Source organism: Cervus elaphus, chromosome 16, assembly GCF_910594005.1.
Source record: "Cervus elaphus chromosome 16, mCerEla1.1, whole genome shotgun sequence".
NCBI classification, from domain to species: domain Eukaryota; kingdom Metazoa; phylum Chordata; class Mammalia; order Artiodactyla; family Cervidae; genus Cervus; species Cervus elaphus.
This window is the reverse complement of record NC_057830.1, coordinates 11381247-11394986: the sequence shown is the minus strand read 5'-3', so window position 1 is coordinate 11394986 and position 13740 is coordinate 11381247. Positions and strand designations below refer to the sequence as shown.

Here is a 13740-nt window from a genome sequence, read left to right as displayed (position 1 = left end):
TGGTCTCTCCTTGAGAAAAAAATACGGGCCATCAGAGAGGAATTCTCAGCTGGTCCAGCATCTGTCCCTGTCATCACTCACTCCTCTCTAAGCAAGAGAAGTGCATCCTCTGGCTCAAGGTGACCTGGACATCAGCCTCTTCTTTTCTTCAGGGGCTACCCTCCATCTCTTAGCCCTTCCTTTCTCTTGAGTCCTCAACATTTCCTCTCTCACTGTCCCTCTCCCTCAGCATGGAAGTATGATCTCCTTCACTATCGTTCAAGCTCATCCTATATGAAGAAAACTGTTAACAGGCCATGAGACAAAAATGGATAAATGAAGAGATATATACCTTGTGCTTGGAGAGAAATATTGTAAATAAATCAGTTTCCCCTAAATGAATCTATAAAGTCATGGAAATCCTAATAAAAATCCAAATAGAATTTCAATAAATGGTATTATAACTTGCTAGTCATTTGAAGCATAAACATTTTAATCCTTGCTCCAAAATAAAAATTAAATGTCTAGAAGATAAAATATAACATACTAGAAGAAAAAGTGAATAAATATTCTAGCAATTTTGGAGGGGAGGATGCCATTCTAATCATGAAATTTTATCACATAAAATTTTTCAGTTATGATTGGACACAAAAGAAAGATAAACAAAGGCCCAAATGTTTTCAGTACTAATATTCATAACACACAAGGTTTTATAGATCAATTTAAAAGATGAAAAGACTTAAAAAGGCAAATGACATGAACAGATAATTCACAGAAGAAAGGCATTAATTTACAAAGAGAATGTCAACATCACTAATAATGAAAGAAATGCAAATTAAACTAAGCATCGAATAAGCAAGATCAATTAAGTATCATTTATTCACCTCAGATTGCCAAGAGTGATAGTTAGCAATGATCATATAGCTACCAAGGAAATAGGTTCTTTAAGACACTATTGGTAGGAATGGATATAATCTTTTTGAAGTGAAATCTGTCGTTATGTCTTCAAATTAAAATGTACATCTTCTCTGACCTAGAGTTTACACTTCTGGGAATTCAACATAAAGCGATAGTCATCCAAGTGGGCAAAGAATACAGAGACATACTCCGATCGACGTATGCATATTCCTTGCAGAACTATTTCCAGTAGAAAAAACTGGAAACAGCTGTTATTAGGAGTAGACAAGTTAAATGTCAGGTATCAATGGAAATGAGCTTCTCAGGTGTCTCAGTGGTAAAAGAGTCTGCCTGCCAATGCAGGAGATGCAGTTTTGACTGCTGATCTGGGAAGATCCCCTGCAGTAGGAAATGCAACCCTCTCTAGTATTCTTGCCTGAGAACCCACGGACAGAAGAACCAGGAGGACTACAATCCATGGGGGCTGCAAACAGTAGGACTTAGTGACTGAACAACAATAAAAACAATGGGATAATCTGCAAGCCATTAAAAGGTAAGTGGTAAAAAAAAAAAAATAAAAAAAATAAAAGGTAAGTGGTATATTTATACACTGTCAACAAAAGATAGCCATGACATATTGAGGGGAAGCAATTTGCTGAAGGGCTTTTAATCCCCTTAAAGATTCTAAACATTAGTACGGGTACTGAACAATTTTTGAAATAATAATACATTAATGACAGTCATCTCTAAGGTTCAGATGATGGGGGAACTTTCAGTTTCCAATATATAAATTTTTATCTTATTTGAATTTTTATAATAATCAGTAACTGCATGAATACACTTTTTTTTTAGTACTTAAAAGTAAGGATAGCAAAGCAAAGTTGCAATGATAAGAATTTCACCTTCTTCCCTCCCCATCAGCTAGTCAGGAAAAGGACAGATTTCCGAAGTTCTTTCCAAGGTTGAACAGTGAGTGACCCGCGCAACCTGAAGAAATTGTAGGAGTGATGGACAGAAACAGGGCCCAGTAAGAGGTAAAGGGGAGACGTATTTTCCAAGGACTAGGACAAAAGGATATCACTACCTGGCCACTTGCTCTCCCATCATCATGTCACCCTCCTTCAAGCTTTTTGCCATAATTCTGAAACAAAACAAAACCATTCTTAATATATAGGAGCATCTGGGAGAAAACAGTCTTAAGTTTCAAGCCAAATGGAAAACCGCTAGGGAAGTGTGAATAAAACTGAAACCCAGCCAGCCACATGAGGGCAGTACAACTGGGTGGAACGGGGGAGGAAAGCTGTGACAGGCGGTTCTGATCTGGTAGCATTTTTCTATGAAATGAACATGAGAATCTCACCATCATGCTCAATTGTGGCTGAATTTCTACCAATGACTTTGAAAACATAACCCAGGTACCACTGGGCACTTGTTACCCAAAACACTAGACATGCATGAAAAAAGAAGTGCTAGTTAACATCTGGAAATACATTTTTCACTTTAGATTTGAATCTCTATCAATCAACTGTGAAAAAAAAATTATTTAAAAGAATGATGACTGCAGTGTTCACCTAGGCAAAAAGTTATTGAGTCAGTGGCCAATGAAAGCTTTTATTCCCTCCCCACCACGAATTGCTTACTAAGTACACACAGTTTAGTCAGCTGTGGATTACCTAAATTACAAGAATATATGTAAAGGAAAGGCAAGAAAGTCTAATTTTAGTCTCAGCCATCTTCCTCTACCCAAATTATTTGTGAACAGTGACATGGAGAAACTGGAGTTTGGCTTCTTTCTTCTTTTAGTGTTTTGGGAAGCAATTCTGGTGAATGATGAGGGGCAAATGGAACACAATAAGATAGGGGATGCTTGTAAAATAAAGGGGCCAGTGTTGTCTACCACCATTCTGCTCAGACTTTTGCCTGAAAAAGATGAGCATCCGTGAATCCCATCACTACATCATACTGGGAGAAATGGGGAAGTGACAGTGTTTTGAATCAGCTGGGATATTCTAAAGGATTGCCCATGGCAAGGTAGTATCCAATGCACCACATAAGAATTTTCCAGAGGAAAATAATACCTCATGTAAGGATCCACAGTGAAGTACAAAGCTTCCAGCAGGACCTCTGCAAAATAAAGCATTCCACAGGCAATTAGAAACCTTGGCCTTGTGCCTCATCTCTGGCACAATAAATAAATAAACAAAGACAGTCTTCTCAATAAACAAAGACAGTCTTTCTGCTTCAGGCTTATGCTCTCATCTGTGCTTTCTGGGTTTTTGTTTGTTTATTTTTTGTTTTAGAATTAATTTTGAACATTTATTCTCGTCATTACAGTTTGACGTATGAAGACATCAGACATATAAGTAAACATTGGGAAGCACACATCTATTTCCATTCTGAAAGAAGTCATGTTATATTTACAGAAAAAAAATGCAGCAAATATTATGGTATTCAAAGTAATCTTTTGACAATTCAGATGTGGCATACTTATAACAAAAGTATAAGTTTTAAAATAATCAAATAATTTTCATAGAATTATAAAAGTACTGAGATAAAGAGACCCTGAAACTCATAAGAACATTTTCCTATGCTATTGAATACAAGGGTAGTTCTATAAAAAGTCCCAAAATAAAGCTAATATTTTTCCACTCTGAAGTATATTAAATTACCATACCAAAATATTAAAATGAACATGCAAAGTGGAAGCTGTACCAAAGAAAACAGCATTAAAGTCCTGAATATTGCCAACCGTCTGCACAATATGTCTTAGGTGTGTTCATGAAAAATGAGCTTTCTAAAAGAGCCGATGTAATGGATATATCTTCAGAGAAAGAGAATAAAGCCTTTTCATTCTGTCATTTTCAAATGTAACTGCAAAAAAGAAAAAAAATCTAACATAAGTTTTTAAAGTATTAGCTTATGAATAAAAGTGTGGAGTGGTGCATTCTTTATACATTTGGATTTTTAAACTGATGCTAGGACCATTATAGTATAATAGACAGTAACCTCTAGGCCCCAACACTGTAGTAAGAAATCCACTCCCTCTTTCTCTCTCTCAAACAGGAAATCATCTTAGAAAATGGAAAGGAGAAACAGTGACATGTGTGAATTCAAAACAACACAGTACTGTAATGTGGCAAAAAAATCATAAAAACAGCAGCGTGTGAAATTCAAGACTATTTTCTTAAAGCAAATGTTTAAGACTGAACCATAAAAACACTACTTGGTCATACTGGTCTATTATTCAACTCCTGAAAATAATGACTTTTTAGAGAGGCGCTTATATTTATGATATCCCCATGATTAAATGTATACTCAAATTTGTGTTTTAAGACATATATTGAGGGGCTTCCCTGGCAGTCTAGTTAAGACAACCTTCCAATGCAGGGGGCTAAGATCCCCTGCATTTGGGGCCAAAAAACCAAAACATAAAACAGAGGCAATAATGTAACAAATTCAATAAAAGACTTTAAAATTGGTCCACATTAAAAAAAACTCTTTAGAAAAGACACAATTTAAAATATAAATACTACACAGATAGTAGAATAACAGTATTCCAGTATCTCTAACACAAAATGATATGTTATTTAGCACATTAACCTATGCTACTGAAAATTAATTTTATCCCAATTGTATAAAACCCATCATGGAGGACTTTTGAGCACATTAATCTCAAAACATTCCTAAACAAGATAAAAAAACACAGACACTTGAATATAGATTATTAGTGACAAAAAGCAGAGACTACAGTCACATGACTAAGGGTCTTTACATATAAACTTGAGGTCCTTACATATAAATTTGAGGTCTTTCACTGATCCAAATATAGAAGAGCCAAAGAGCCGACATACTGGAAAGGACCCTGATGCTGGGGAAAACTGAGGGCAAAAGAAGGGGGTGACAGAGGATAAGATGGTTGGATGGCATCACTGACTCAATGGACATGAATTTGAGCAAACTCCAGGAGTCTTTACATATAAACTTGAGGTCTTTCACTGACCCAAACATGGAGTAAGGACTATTGAGGAAACTTTGACGAGAAAATCAAATCTCCAAGAAATTTCACGGCAAAGAATTTTCACTTAATAAAGCAATAAATGTTGTACATCTTGACTCAAGTTTTACAAATGTCCGAGTTATAGCTATTTGAATTCTAATTCTCCCCCTTTCTCCACTCCAGTATAACCCACAACCCTTACTGATAGTCCAATAATATCCTCTATGGAAAACTCACAGCTCACCTTGAGATCCAGAGCATCAAAAATGGTTAAAATTTCAAAATTGTCCAATTTATAGTATACATTTTACAGCACCACAGATGTCAAGAGTTTAGATATCCTTGGTACTATTTCATCCAATAATATTAACCAGTAAGGATGTGTAGAGTTTGAACGTCTAAGAGGAAGTCACAGTAGCATTTTAAAAATAACCAAAATACGTAAGAAACATTTTCATGTTTTAAATTGTGAAACATTTAAATTGTCAGACTCACTAGGAAAAAAATGTCACATGCACACTTTTATCACCCCATGAGAACAAAGCATCAGACAGTTGCTACTGAGACACACTAGGGCTTTTTTCTTTTCATTTTTTATTTCTTTGTTTTTTGTTTTTTTTTTCATAACAAAGCTCAAGTGTTTATTAAGAATTAATTTTCTTTTCTTTTTAAAAGAAACTGTTTCCGAGCCCAAGCTCATTCTGCTCGCCAGAGTGTGGAGGGGCTCCCTCCGGCACTGACCAAGGCTAAGCAAAGCCGCTATTGCACCCTGAGGAGAAAGATGTGACCCAAGAAAGCGGCCGGGTCTCAGGAAGTAACGGGCTGCTAAGGAGTGAGACGTGTGGGGAGGAAACCGCGGTGGCCACGCAGGGGGAGTTGACAGGCCTGTTACTGGGATCGCTGTCTGAGGTGGCCGGCACCGTGGGCTCAGCCTGCCACTGGCTTCCCCGGTCAGTTTTGACTGATGAAGTGGCCGGGGAGCTGGCGTCCCCCGAGCGGAGCTCCCACCTGGCCGCTTGCACAGTGGGTGGGCAGTGGGCACAGGCTGGTCTGGTGGGTTACAGCTGTGGCGGAGTGGTCTCTGCCTTCGAGGCCCATGCCAGCTGGCTCCAGGGAAAGAGGAAGGAAGGGCCCATCACACTTTGGGTTGGGGAGGCCACTACAAAAATACATTTAGTTAGGTTACTCCCTAATTTCTTGGCTTGCTGTTGTCTGACTCTTTGCGACCCCATAGACTGCAGCATGCCAGGCTTCCCTGTCTTTCACTATCTCCCTGAGTTTGCTCAGACCCATGTCCATAGAGTCGGTGATGCCATCCAGCCATCTCACTCTCTGCCACCCCTTTCTCCTTTTGCCCTCAATCTTAGCATCAGGGTCTTTTCCAATGAGTCAGTTCTTCATATCAGGTGGCCAAAATATTGGAGCTTCAGCTTCAGCATCAGTCCTTCCAATGAATATTCAGGATTGATTTCCTTTAGGATTGACTGGTTTGATCTCCTTGCAGTTCAAGGGACTCTTAAGAGACTTCTCTAACACCACAGTTCAAAAGCATCAATTCTTCGGCACTCAGCTTTCTTTATGGTCCAACTCACATCCATAGTTTTGGGCATGGACTACTGGAAAACCATAGTTTTGACTATACGGACCTTTGTCAGCAAACTAATGTCTTTGCTTTTTAATATGCTGCCTAGGTTTGTCATAACTTTCCAAGGAGCAAGCATCTTTTAATTGCATGGCTGCAATCACCGTCTGCAGTGATTCTGGAGCCCAAGACAATAAAATTGGTCACTGCTTCTAATTTTTCCCCTTCTGTTTGCCTTGAAGTGATAGGAATGGATGCCATGATCTTAGTTCTTTGAATGTTGAGTTTCAAGCCAGATGTTTCACTCTCCTTTTTCACCCTCATCAAGAGACTCTTTAGTCCCTCTTTGCTTTCTGCCATTAGAGTGGTATCATCTGCATATCTGAGGTTGCTGATGTTTCCCCCAGCAATCTTGATTCCAGCTTGTAACGCATCCAGCCTGGCATGTCACATGATGTCCTCTCCATAGAAGTTAAACAAACGGCTGACAATACAGCCTTGTTCATCCTCCTTTCCCAATTTTGAACCAGTCAGTTGTTCCATGTAAAGTTCTAACTGTTGCTTCTTGACCCGCATACAGGTTTCTCAGGAGACAGGTAAGCTGGTCCTGGTATTCCCATCTCTTTAAGAATTTTCCACAGATTGTTGTGATCCACACAGTTAAAGGCTTTAATGTAGTCAATGAAGCAGAAGTAGATGTTTTTCTGGAATTCCCTTGCTTTCTCTATGACCCAACAAATGTGGGCAATTTGATCTCTGGTTCCTCTGCCTTTTCTAAACCCATTTTGTTCTTGGCTTACCAGCTTGTAAGAGAGGACAGCAAGGACACAGGATACTATATGCATTAATACCCATTTCCCCTTTATCACTGGCAAGAAGCCTTGTGAAAGAACACCCAGGGCTGATGAGGCAGGTCAGGCTCCATGTGTTTCCACCTTACATACACATCACTGACAGGAAGGCTCATGTCCTCCAAGTCCACAGGGTCACACACTTGTTCCCGAGGGCCATTTTCACTTTGAAGTTTTAGCAGAGCTTGTTCAGTCACTGTGGAATCTGGCTCTCTTGGAAAAGACAGTCAAGCCTTTGAAGTTCCCTGGCTTGACCTTGGCAAGAGATTCATAAAATCCTCCCTCCAAAGGGTTGCTTCGAGAGGCTGTGGAATGTGGTGTGGCTGCTGCAGGACTGGCAGAGCGGAGTGCATGTTTGGATCCGGAAGGACTGTTGGAATGCTTTTCTGTATACACAGATTTCACAGCCTCCTTCCTGCGGCATAGAAGATGCAGATCTGTGGGTCCTGCAGCGCTAAAACGGCACCCAAAACTGCTTGAGTCCAACTGTGCCATCAGCCTCCACATAGAAAGTTCGAGACGATGTTATAGTCTCAAAGAGGGTGTCTCTCATCATCATGTCACGTTGCTGACATTCCTGGACTTGATGAAGGTCTTTAAGTAGCTGTATGCAGAGAGGTTCCTTTTCCAATTCAGATTTGAAGTAGGCTATTGTGTCTCCATCCAACTGAAAATATCTTCTCTTTCAGTTTTTCATCACTGCTCCTTGTTCGACACAATAACCAGCTTTGATCACTGCACTGTCTGAAGGCAGTTTGGGAGTAAAGCAAGGAAGATGGCTTTGTGACCACTTCACCTTATTTCAGTCAATAGTTTCACCACATTCGTTTACTTCTTTTTGCTGAGTTGGGGTAACAATGGGCGCACCACCACCAATGTCAGTTCTGTAAGACATTTGCTTCTTTCACATTCACCTTGATGACTTGGGTTATCAGAATGAGGCTGTGATGGGCAGCTGGATGGGAGAGAGACTCAAGGAGGGGATATATGTATACTTCGTGGCTCAGTGGTGAAGAATCTGTGCACCAGTGCAGGAGATGTGCTGTTCAGTCCCCGGGTCGGAAAGACGCCCTGGAGAAGAAAACAGCAACCCACTCCAGTATCCCTGCCAGGGAAATCCCATGGACAGAGGAGCCTGCTGGGCTACAGTCCATGGGGTCGAAAACAGTCAGACAGGACTTAGCAAGTAAACAACAAATAGCTGATTCACATTAGTGTACAGCAGAAACCAACATAACATTGTAAAGAACTTACCCTCCAATTAAAAATAAATTTAAAAAAAGAAAAATATTAATACCTCGTTTTGGTACTGTACTTTTTATAGCTTTGTTCACCACATTTACTCATTCTACTAGATCCTGCTGATCACTGACTTGTAGGAAATATTTTCTCCTCCCTGCATTCACAACAAAACAGAACTCAGCCTTTGGCCTTTGCTTAGTTGCATCATTGACCTTTGAAATGTGGGTAAGTTTAATGACTCCAACAGAGCTGATGGATCCAGAAAGCAGGTTCTGTGGATGATCTATGTACCAAACACAACTCTCTTCTCTGGGATCCAGTATGAAGTACCTCGGAAAAAATTTCCCACTGTTTTCACTTTCTTCACCGTCTAAGAAACCACAAATGCGGTTCCGACAAGCCACGTAAAGCCCTTCCCAGCTGGAACATTACACAGCGCCCCGCCTGTCCCTCCAGCCGCCCAGCTGGCTTCAGCGAGCTCTGAGCTCTAGGGGCCGCGCCTCTCCCCGCCCCGGCGCCGCCGCGATGATCGATGATTGCACCACTCTTCATGTCAGCCCTTGGCCTGGAGCACCAGCGCAGACCTGCCCCGTGTCCCATAGGTACCGAGCTTCAGGTTGGGGAGCGGCGCAAAGAGACGGCCCCACGAAGGCTCCCCCGCGCCGCGCACGGGCGCCCACGCAGCCGCAGCCCCGCCAGACAGCAGCCAGGATTCCAGAGCTTGGCACTCCTTGGGCTTTCTCTTATGTCTACGTACTCAGCGTTCACTTCATGCTCTACATAGATTATTTCCTATGATGTTCTGAACAATTATTGTTTCCATTTTATTAAAGCTTAGGTTAAGTATCTTGCCCAGGGCCACATTTGTAACTGCTAATGCCACAGGGCTCACACAGGGTTTTATTATCAGCCCATTAGTATTTTACAATGCATGCATTTTCCTGGAGTGACTCTCATGCACCCATCCTCTGGAATTTTGATTCTGGGTTTGGGCTATGGCGACCTAGGTGGATGGATAACAGTAACCAGTGTGAGTTAATTGCATGCCTGTTACCCAAAGCTTACCTACCTGAAAACAGCGCTTAGCAGATGCTTTGCAAAGCTCACCTCCAAACACGTGATGGGGTGCCTTGCCATTTCTGCCCCTTCAACTTCCTCAGGCTTGCCTCATCTCTCCAGTTCCCCCAAGGGGACGGGAGGCCCCTCAGGGAAGCAGCTTTCCGCTCCTAGTTTGCTCCAGGGATAGTCTTTCTGCAAGCAGCTGCTAAGCAGTGCAGCCCCACTGTTATCGTGGGACTCATGGGATCAGAGAGGAAATCCTCCCCTGTGGCTGGCCAAAGTCAGGAAGAGCCATGCCCCCAGGCATGGGTTGCAATCACCAAAGAAAGAAGAGGGATCCTCCAACGTGACATCGAGGCTTCACAGAGACAACCTTGGAAAGGTCTCTGCGGTAGTTGTGAAAGGGCCACAGATACCACCCATCCCTGTGTGGGAGCGTCTTTGCCATCCTCCCTCCAAAAAGTCTATGGTGGGACCTCCCTGGCGGTCCAGAGGTTAAGACTTCACCTTCCAGTGCAGGGGGTGCAGGTTCGGTCCCTGGTCAGGGAGCTAAGATCCCACATGCCTCTTGGCCAAAAAAAACCAAAGCATAAAACAGAAGCATTATTGTAACAAATTCAATAAAGGCTGAAAAAAATGGTCCACATTTTAAAAAAATCTTAAAAAGGAAAAAGAAGTCTATGGCTATACTTTGGGCTTAGCTATGTGACTTACTTTGATGAACAGCATATTAGCAAACAGTCTTTGCATATTGGAGCTTGCCAGTTCCTGCTGCTCTAGATTGATGAAATCACAGGGAAAAAAAAAAAAAAAAAACCAAAGAGCTCAAACCAGCATGTTAGAAAGGCCACAAAGAGGAGAACTGAGAAGCGCACCCTCAGCAAAAAGCCAGTTAACATGACATGTGAGACCCATCCTGAAGGAACCATTTAGCCCAGATAAGATCTACAGAATGCTTGCCAACTTCATCCTGCCTAAACTGCCAACCCACAGAATCGTGATCTAGTAAATGACTGTTTTAAGTCTCTAAATGTTGGGGTGGTTTGTTATTCAGCAAAAGTGAACTGATACAGTCTCTTCCAACTTAAATCTCATGAGTATGACTTACCTCCATCTTTTAAGGGTGGGAGTTCAACTTTCTTCAGTTCAAAGTCACTATTAGTAGGGAGACCTACAAAGTGTTTCTTCAGGGTCCATCTCTTAGCATGAACCATCCTGAAGCTCCTAGAATACAGTAAACATGGAGTCAATGTCATGATGTGACTGATTTCTTATGGCTTCCTGGGGTTGCCCAAAGGCGAACAGAGGGTTTATTTACCCATCATCAACTTTATCATTTAACCTCAATCGTGTTTATTTAGTATTCACTGTTCCTGATGCTGTGCTAAGCAAGGCATACTTATTTCATTTTACCCTCCTCTAACTTCCCTGTAAGAGGGGTATTATTATCATTGCCAGGGCACAGTGTACCGATGAGGAAATGAGTCTACCTTAGAAATCTCCAAGGCAAAGTAACAATATTAACCCACATAGATTTGTCCTAGCCACCGCTAAGGCTTCCTTAGGAAGTGAAGAGATACTGGATTGCAAATATTTCATTTCTCTCCTCATATGAAGAGAATTCTAAGAAAAAGCATCAAACATAAAGAACCTACTGGAAGTCCATGCACATCTTTCAGATAGAGCGCTGCCTTCTAAGACAAGCAGTCGCCAAAACACCTGACAACCACTAGGTGGCGATGCTGCTCAGCCTCATTTTCAAACGCGCGTTTTCTTTGGCAGCAAAGAAGAAATCAAGGGTAAATTTGCCTGCACCCAAGGCCAAGAGAAGAGAATTCAAGTGACCCCGAGCTCTTGGGTCAGAATATTTTGCTTGGAGCGGTGGAGGTGGTTCGAGCCGCAACCTTACTGTTCCTAATTGTCTTCCCCCTCCAAAAAGGCAGCCGCTGAGAATTTTGGACTCGCCGTTAAGTCCGGAAGCACCCCTGGAAGGGGGACGACCACAGACGCAGGCGAGGATCATGAGAAGTCCCACCCGCCAGAGAATGGGGTCCAGGCTCACTCACCCCCGGATCGCACCTCCTCGCCTTGCCCACACGCGGGCGTTAAACTCCTGCCTTTCTTCTTCCACACTTGTGCCACTTTTGCTGTCCCGCAAGTTCCTAGCTAGCCCCCCTCCCCGGTGCAGGGGGCTACGCCTGACCCAAAATGCTGCCCGGCCATGCCCTTCTCTTAGGCAACCTGCAGGGGCCAGGAACATGGCCGGGACATCCTGCTTTCAAGTTTCCTCTGAGTGCAAGACTCAGAGGTTACCCAGCATTAGGAGAGGGCCAGCACCGGGCAAACGCGGCGCCATGGCAGGTCTCGGTACCCTGGAGATGAGGCGGGCGGGGGGACGTTTACTTACAAGAGTCTGCAGGATCCACTTCCTGAAGCCGGAGGTTGGGACTGCGGAGCAGAGTTGCGGGAGCGGGTATTTAGGGCTGGTCTCAACAGAGGGTGGGGCTTCCTCCAGAGCAGGACTGCTGGGAGAGTTTACAGGAGGGAAAAGCAGAGTTCCCGGGGAGAGAGAGAGCGCGCGAGCGAGCGAGCACACGAGAGAGACAGAGACAGTGTGTGCGTTGTCTGTGTGTGTGTAGGGGGTTCTTGCAAAAGTAAAAGCCTCCATTGGAGGCCTGCCCGGGTAATACTGTGTCTCCATCAGTGTCTTAACTGGAAACCCCCTGCAAGAGGCTGCCTGGGAACCAGCCGCTCCCCCGCCTGCCAGGCAGGGAGGAGGGGCACAAAGGCGGGTCCCCCAGCGGCCTGAACCAGAGGGTTTCTCCTCAGCCTTGGAGCTCAGTTCAGTTCAGTCCTTCAGTTGCTCTGTCGTGTTCTAATCTTTGCGACCCCGTGGACTGCAGCATGCTAGGCCTCCCTGTCCATCACCAACTCCCGGGTTTACTCAGACTCATGTCCATTGAGTCAGTGATGCCATCCAACCGTCTCATCCTCGGTCTTCCCCTTCTCCTCCTGCCTTCTATCTTTCCCAGCATCAGGGTCTTTACAAGTGAGTCAGTTCTTCGCATCAGGTGGTCAAAATATTGGGGTTTCAGCTTCAACACCAGTGCTTCCAATGAATATTCAGGACTAATTTCCTTTAGGATGGACTGGTTGGATCTCTGTGCAGTCCAAGGTACTCTCAAGAGCCTTCTCGAGAACCACAGTTTAAAAGCATAAATTCTTTGGCGTTCAGCTTTCTTTACAGTCCAACTCTCACATCCATACATGACTATTGGAAAAGTCAAAGCCTTAACTAGACGAACCTTTGTTGGCAAAGTAATGTCTCTGCTTTTTAATATGCTGTCTAGATTTGTCATAACTTTGCTTCCAAGAGGTAAGCACCTTTTAATGTCATGGCTACAGTCACCATTTGTAGTGATTTTGGAGCTGGAAAAAATAAAGACTGCCACTGTTTCCACTGTTTTGCCATCTATTTGCCATGAAGTGATGGGACCAGATGCCATGATAGTAGTTCTCTGAATGTTGAGTTTTAACCCAACTTTTTCACTGTCCTCTTTCACTTTCATCAAGAGACTCTTTAGTTCTTCTTAGATTTCTGCCATAAAGGTGGTGTCATCTGCATCTCTGAGGTTATTGATATTTCTCCTGGCAATCTTGATTCCGGCTTGTCCTTCATCCAGCCCAGCATTTCGCATGATGTACTCTGCATAGAAGTTAAATAAGCAGGGTGACAATATACAGCCTTGACATACTCCTCTCCCTATTTGGAACGAGTCTGTTGTTTCACGTCCAGTTCTAACTGTTGCTTCCCAACCTGCATACAAGTTTCTCAAGAGGCAGGTCAGGTGGTCTGATATTCCCATCTCTTTCAGAATTTTCCACAGTTTCTTGTGATCCACACAGTCAAAGGCTTTGTAATAGTCAGTGAAGCAGAAATAGATGTTTTTCTGGAACTCTCTTGCTTTACCGATGATGCAATAGATGTTGGAAGTTTGATCTCTGGTTCTTCTGCCTTTTCTAAAACCAGCTTGAAGATCTGGAAGTTCACGGTTCACATACTCTTGAAGCCTGGCTGGGAGAATTTTGAGCATTAATTTGCTAGCGTGTGAGATGAGTGCAATTGTGAGGTA

General features: G+C 42.9%; 1 protein-coding gene and 1 pseudogene across 1 annotated transcript in view; both read right to left on the bottom strand.

Moving 5' to 3' along the window:
• The window catches only part of PTGR1 (prostaglandin reductase 1), a 29341-nt gene extending 17157 nt beyond the window's left edge, over positions 1-12184 (bottom strand). The window contains exons 1-4 of the mRNA XM_043927714.1: positions 12015-12184; positions 10716-10831; positions 2955-3000; positions 1961-2017 (exon numbers count right to left, since the gene is read on the bottom strand). Coding sequence (XP_043783649.1) covers positions 1961-2017; positions 2955-3000; positions 10716-10821 — 209 coding nt within the window. The 5' untranslated portion in view covers positions 10822-10831; positions 12015-12184. The remainder of the gene's footprint in view (positions 1-1960; positions 2018-2954; positions 3001-10715; positions 10832-12014) is intronic.
• On the bottom strand, positions 7166-9100 carry LOC122710177 (annotated as a pseudogene).
• Positions 12185-13740: the final 1556 nt, after the last annotated feature.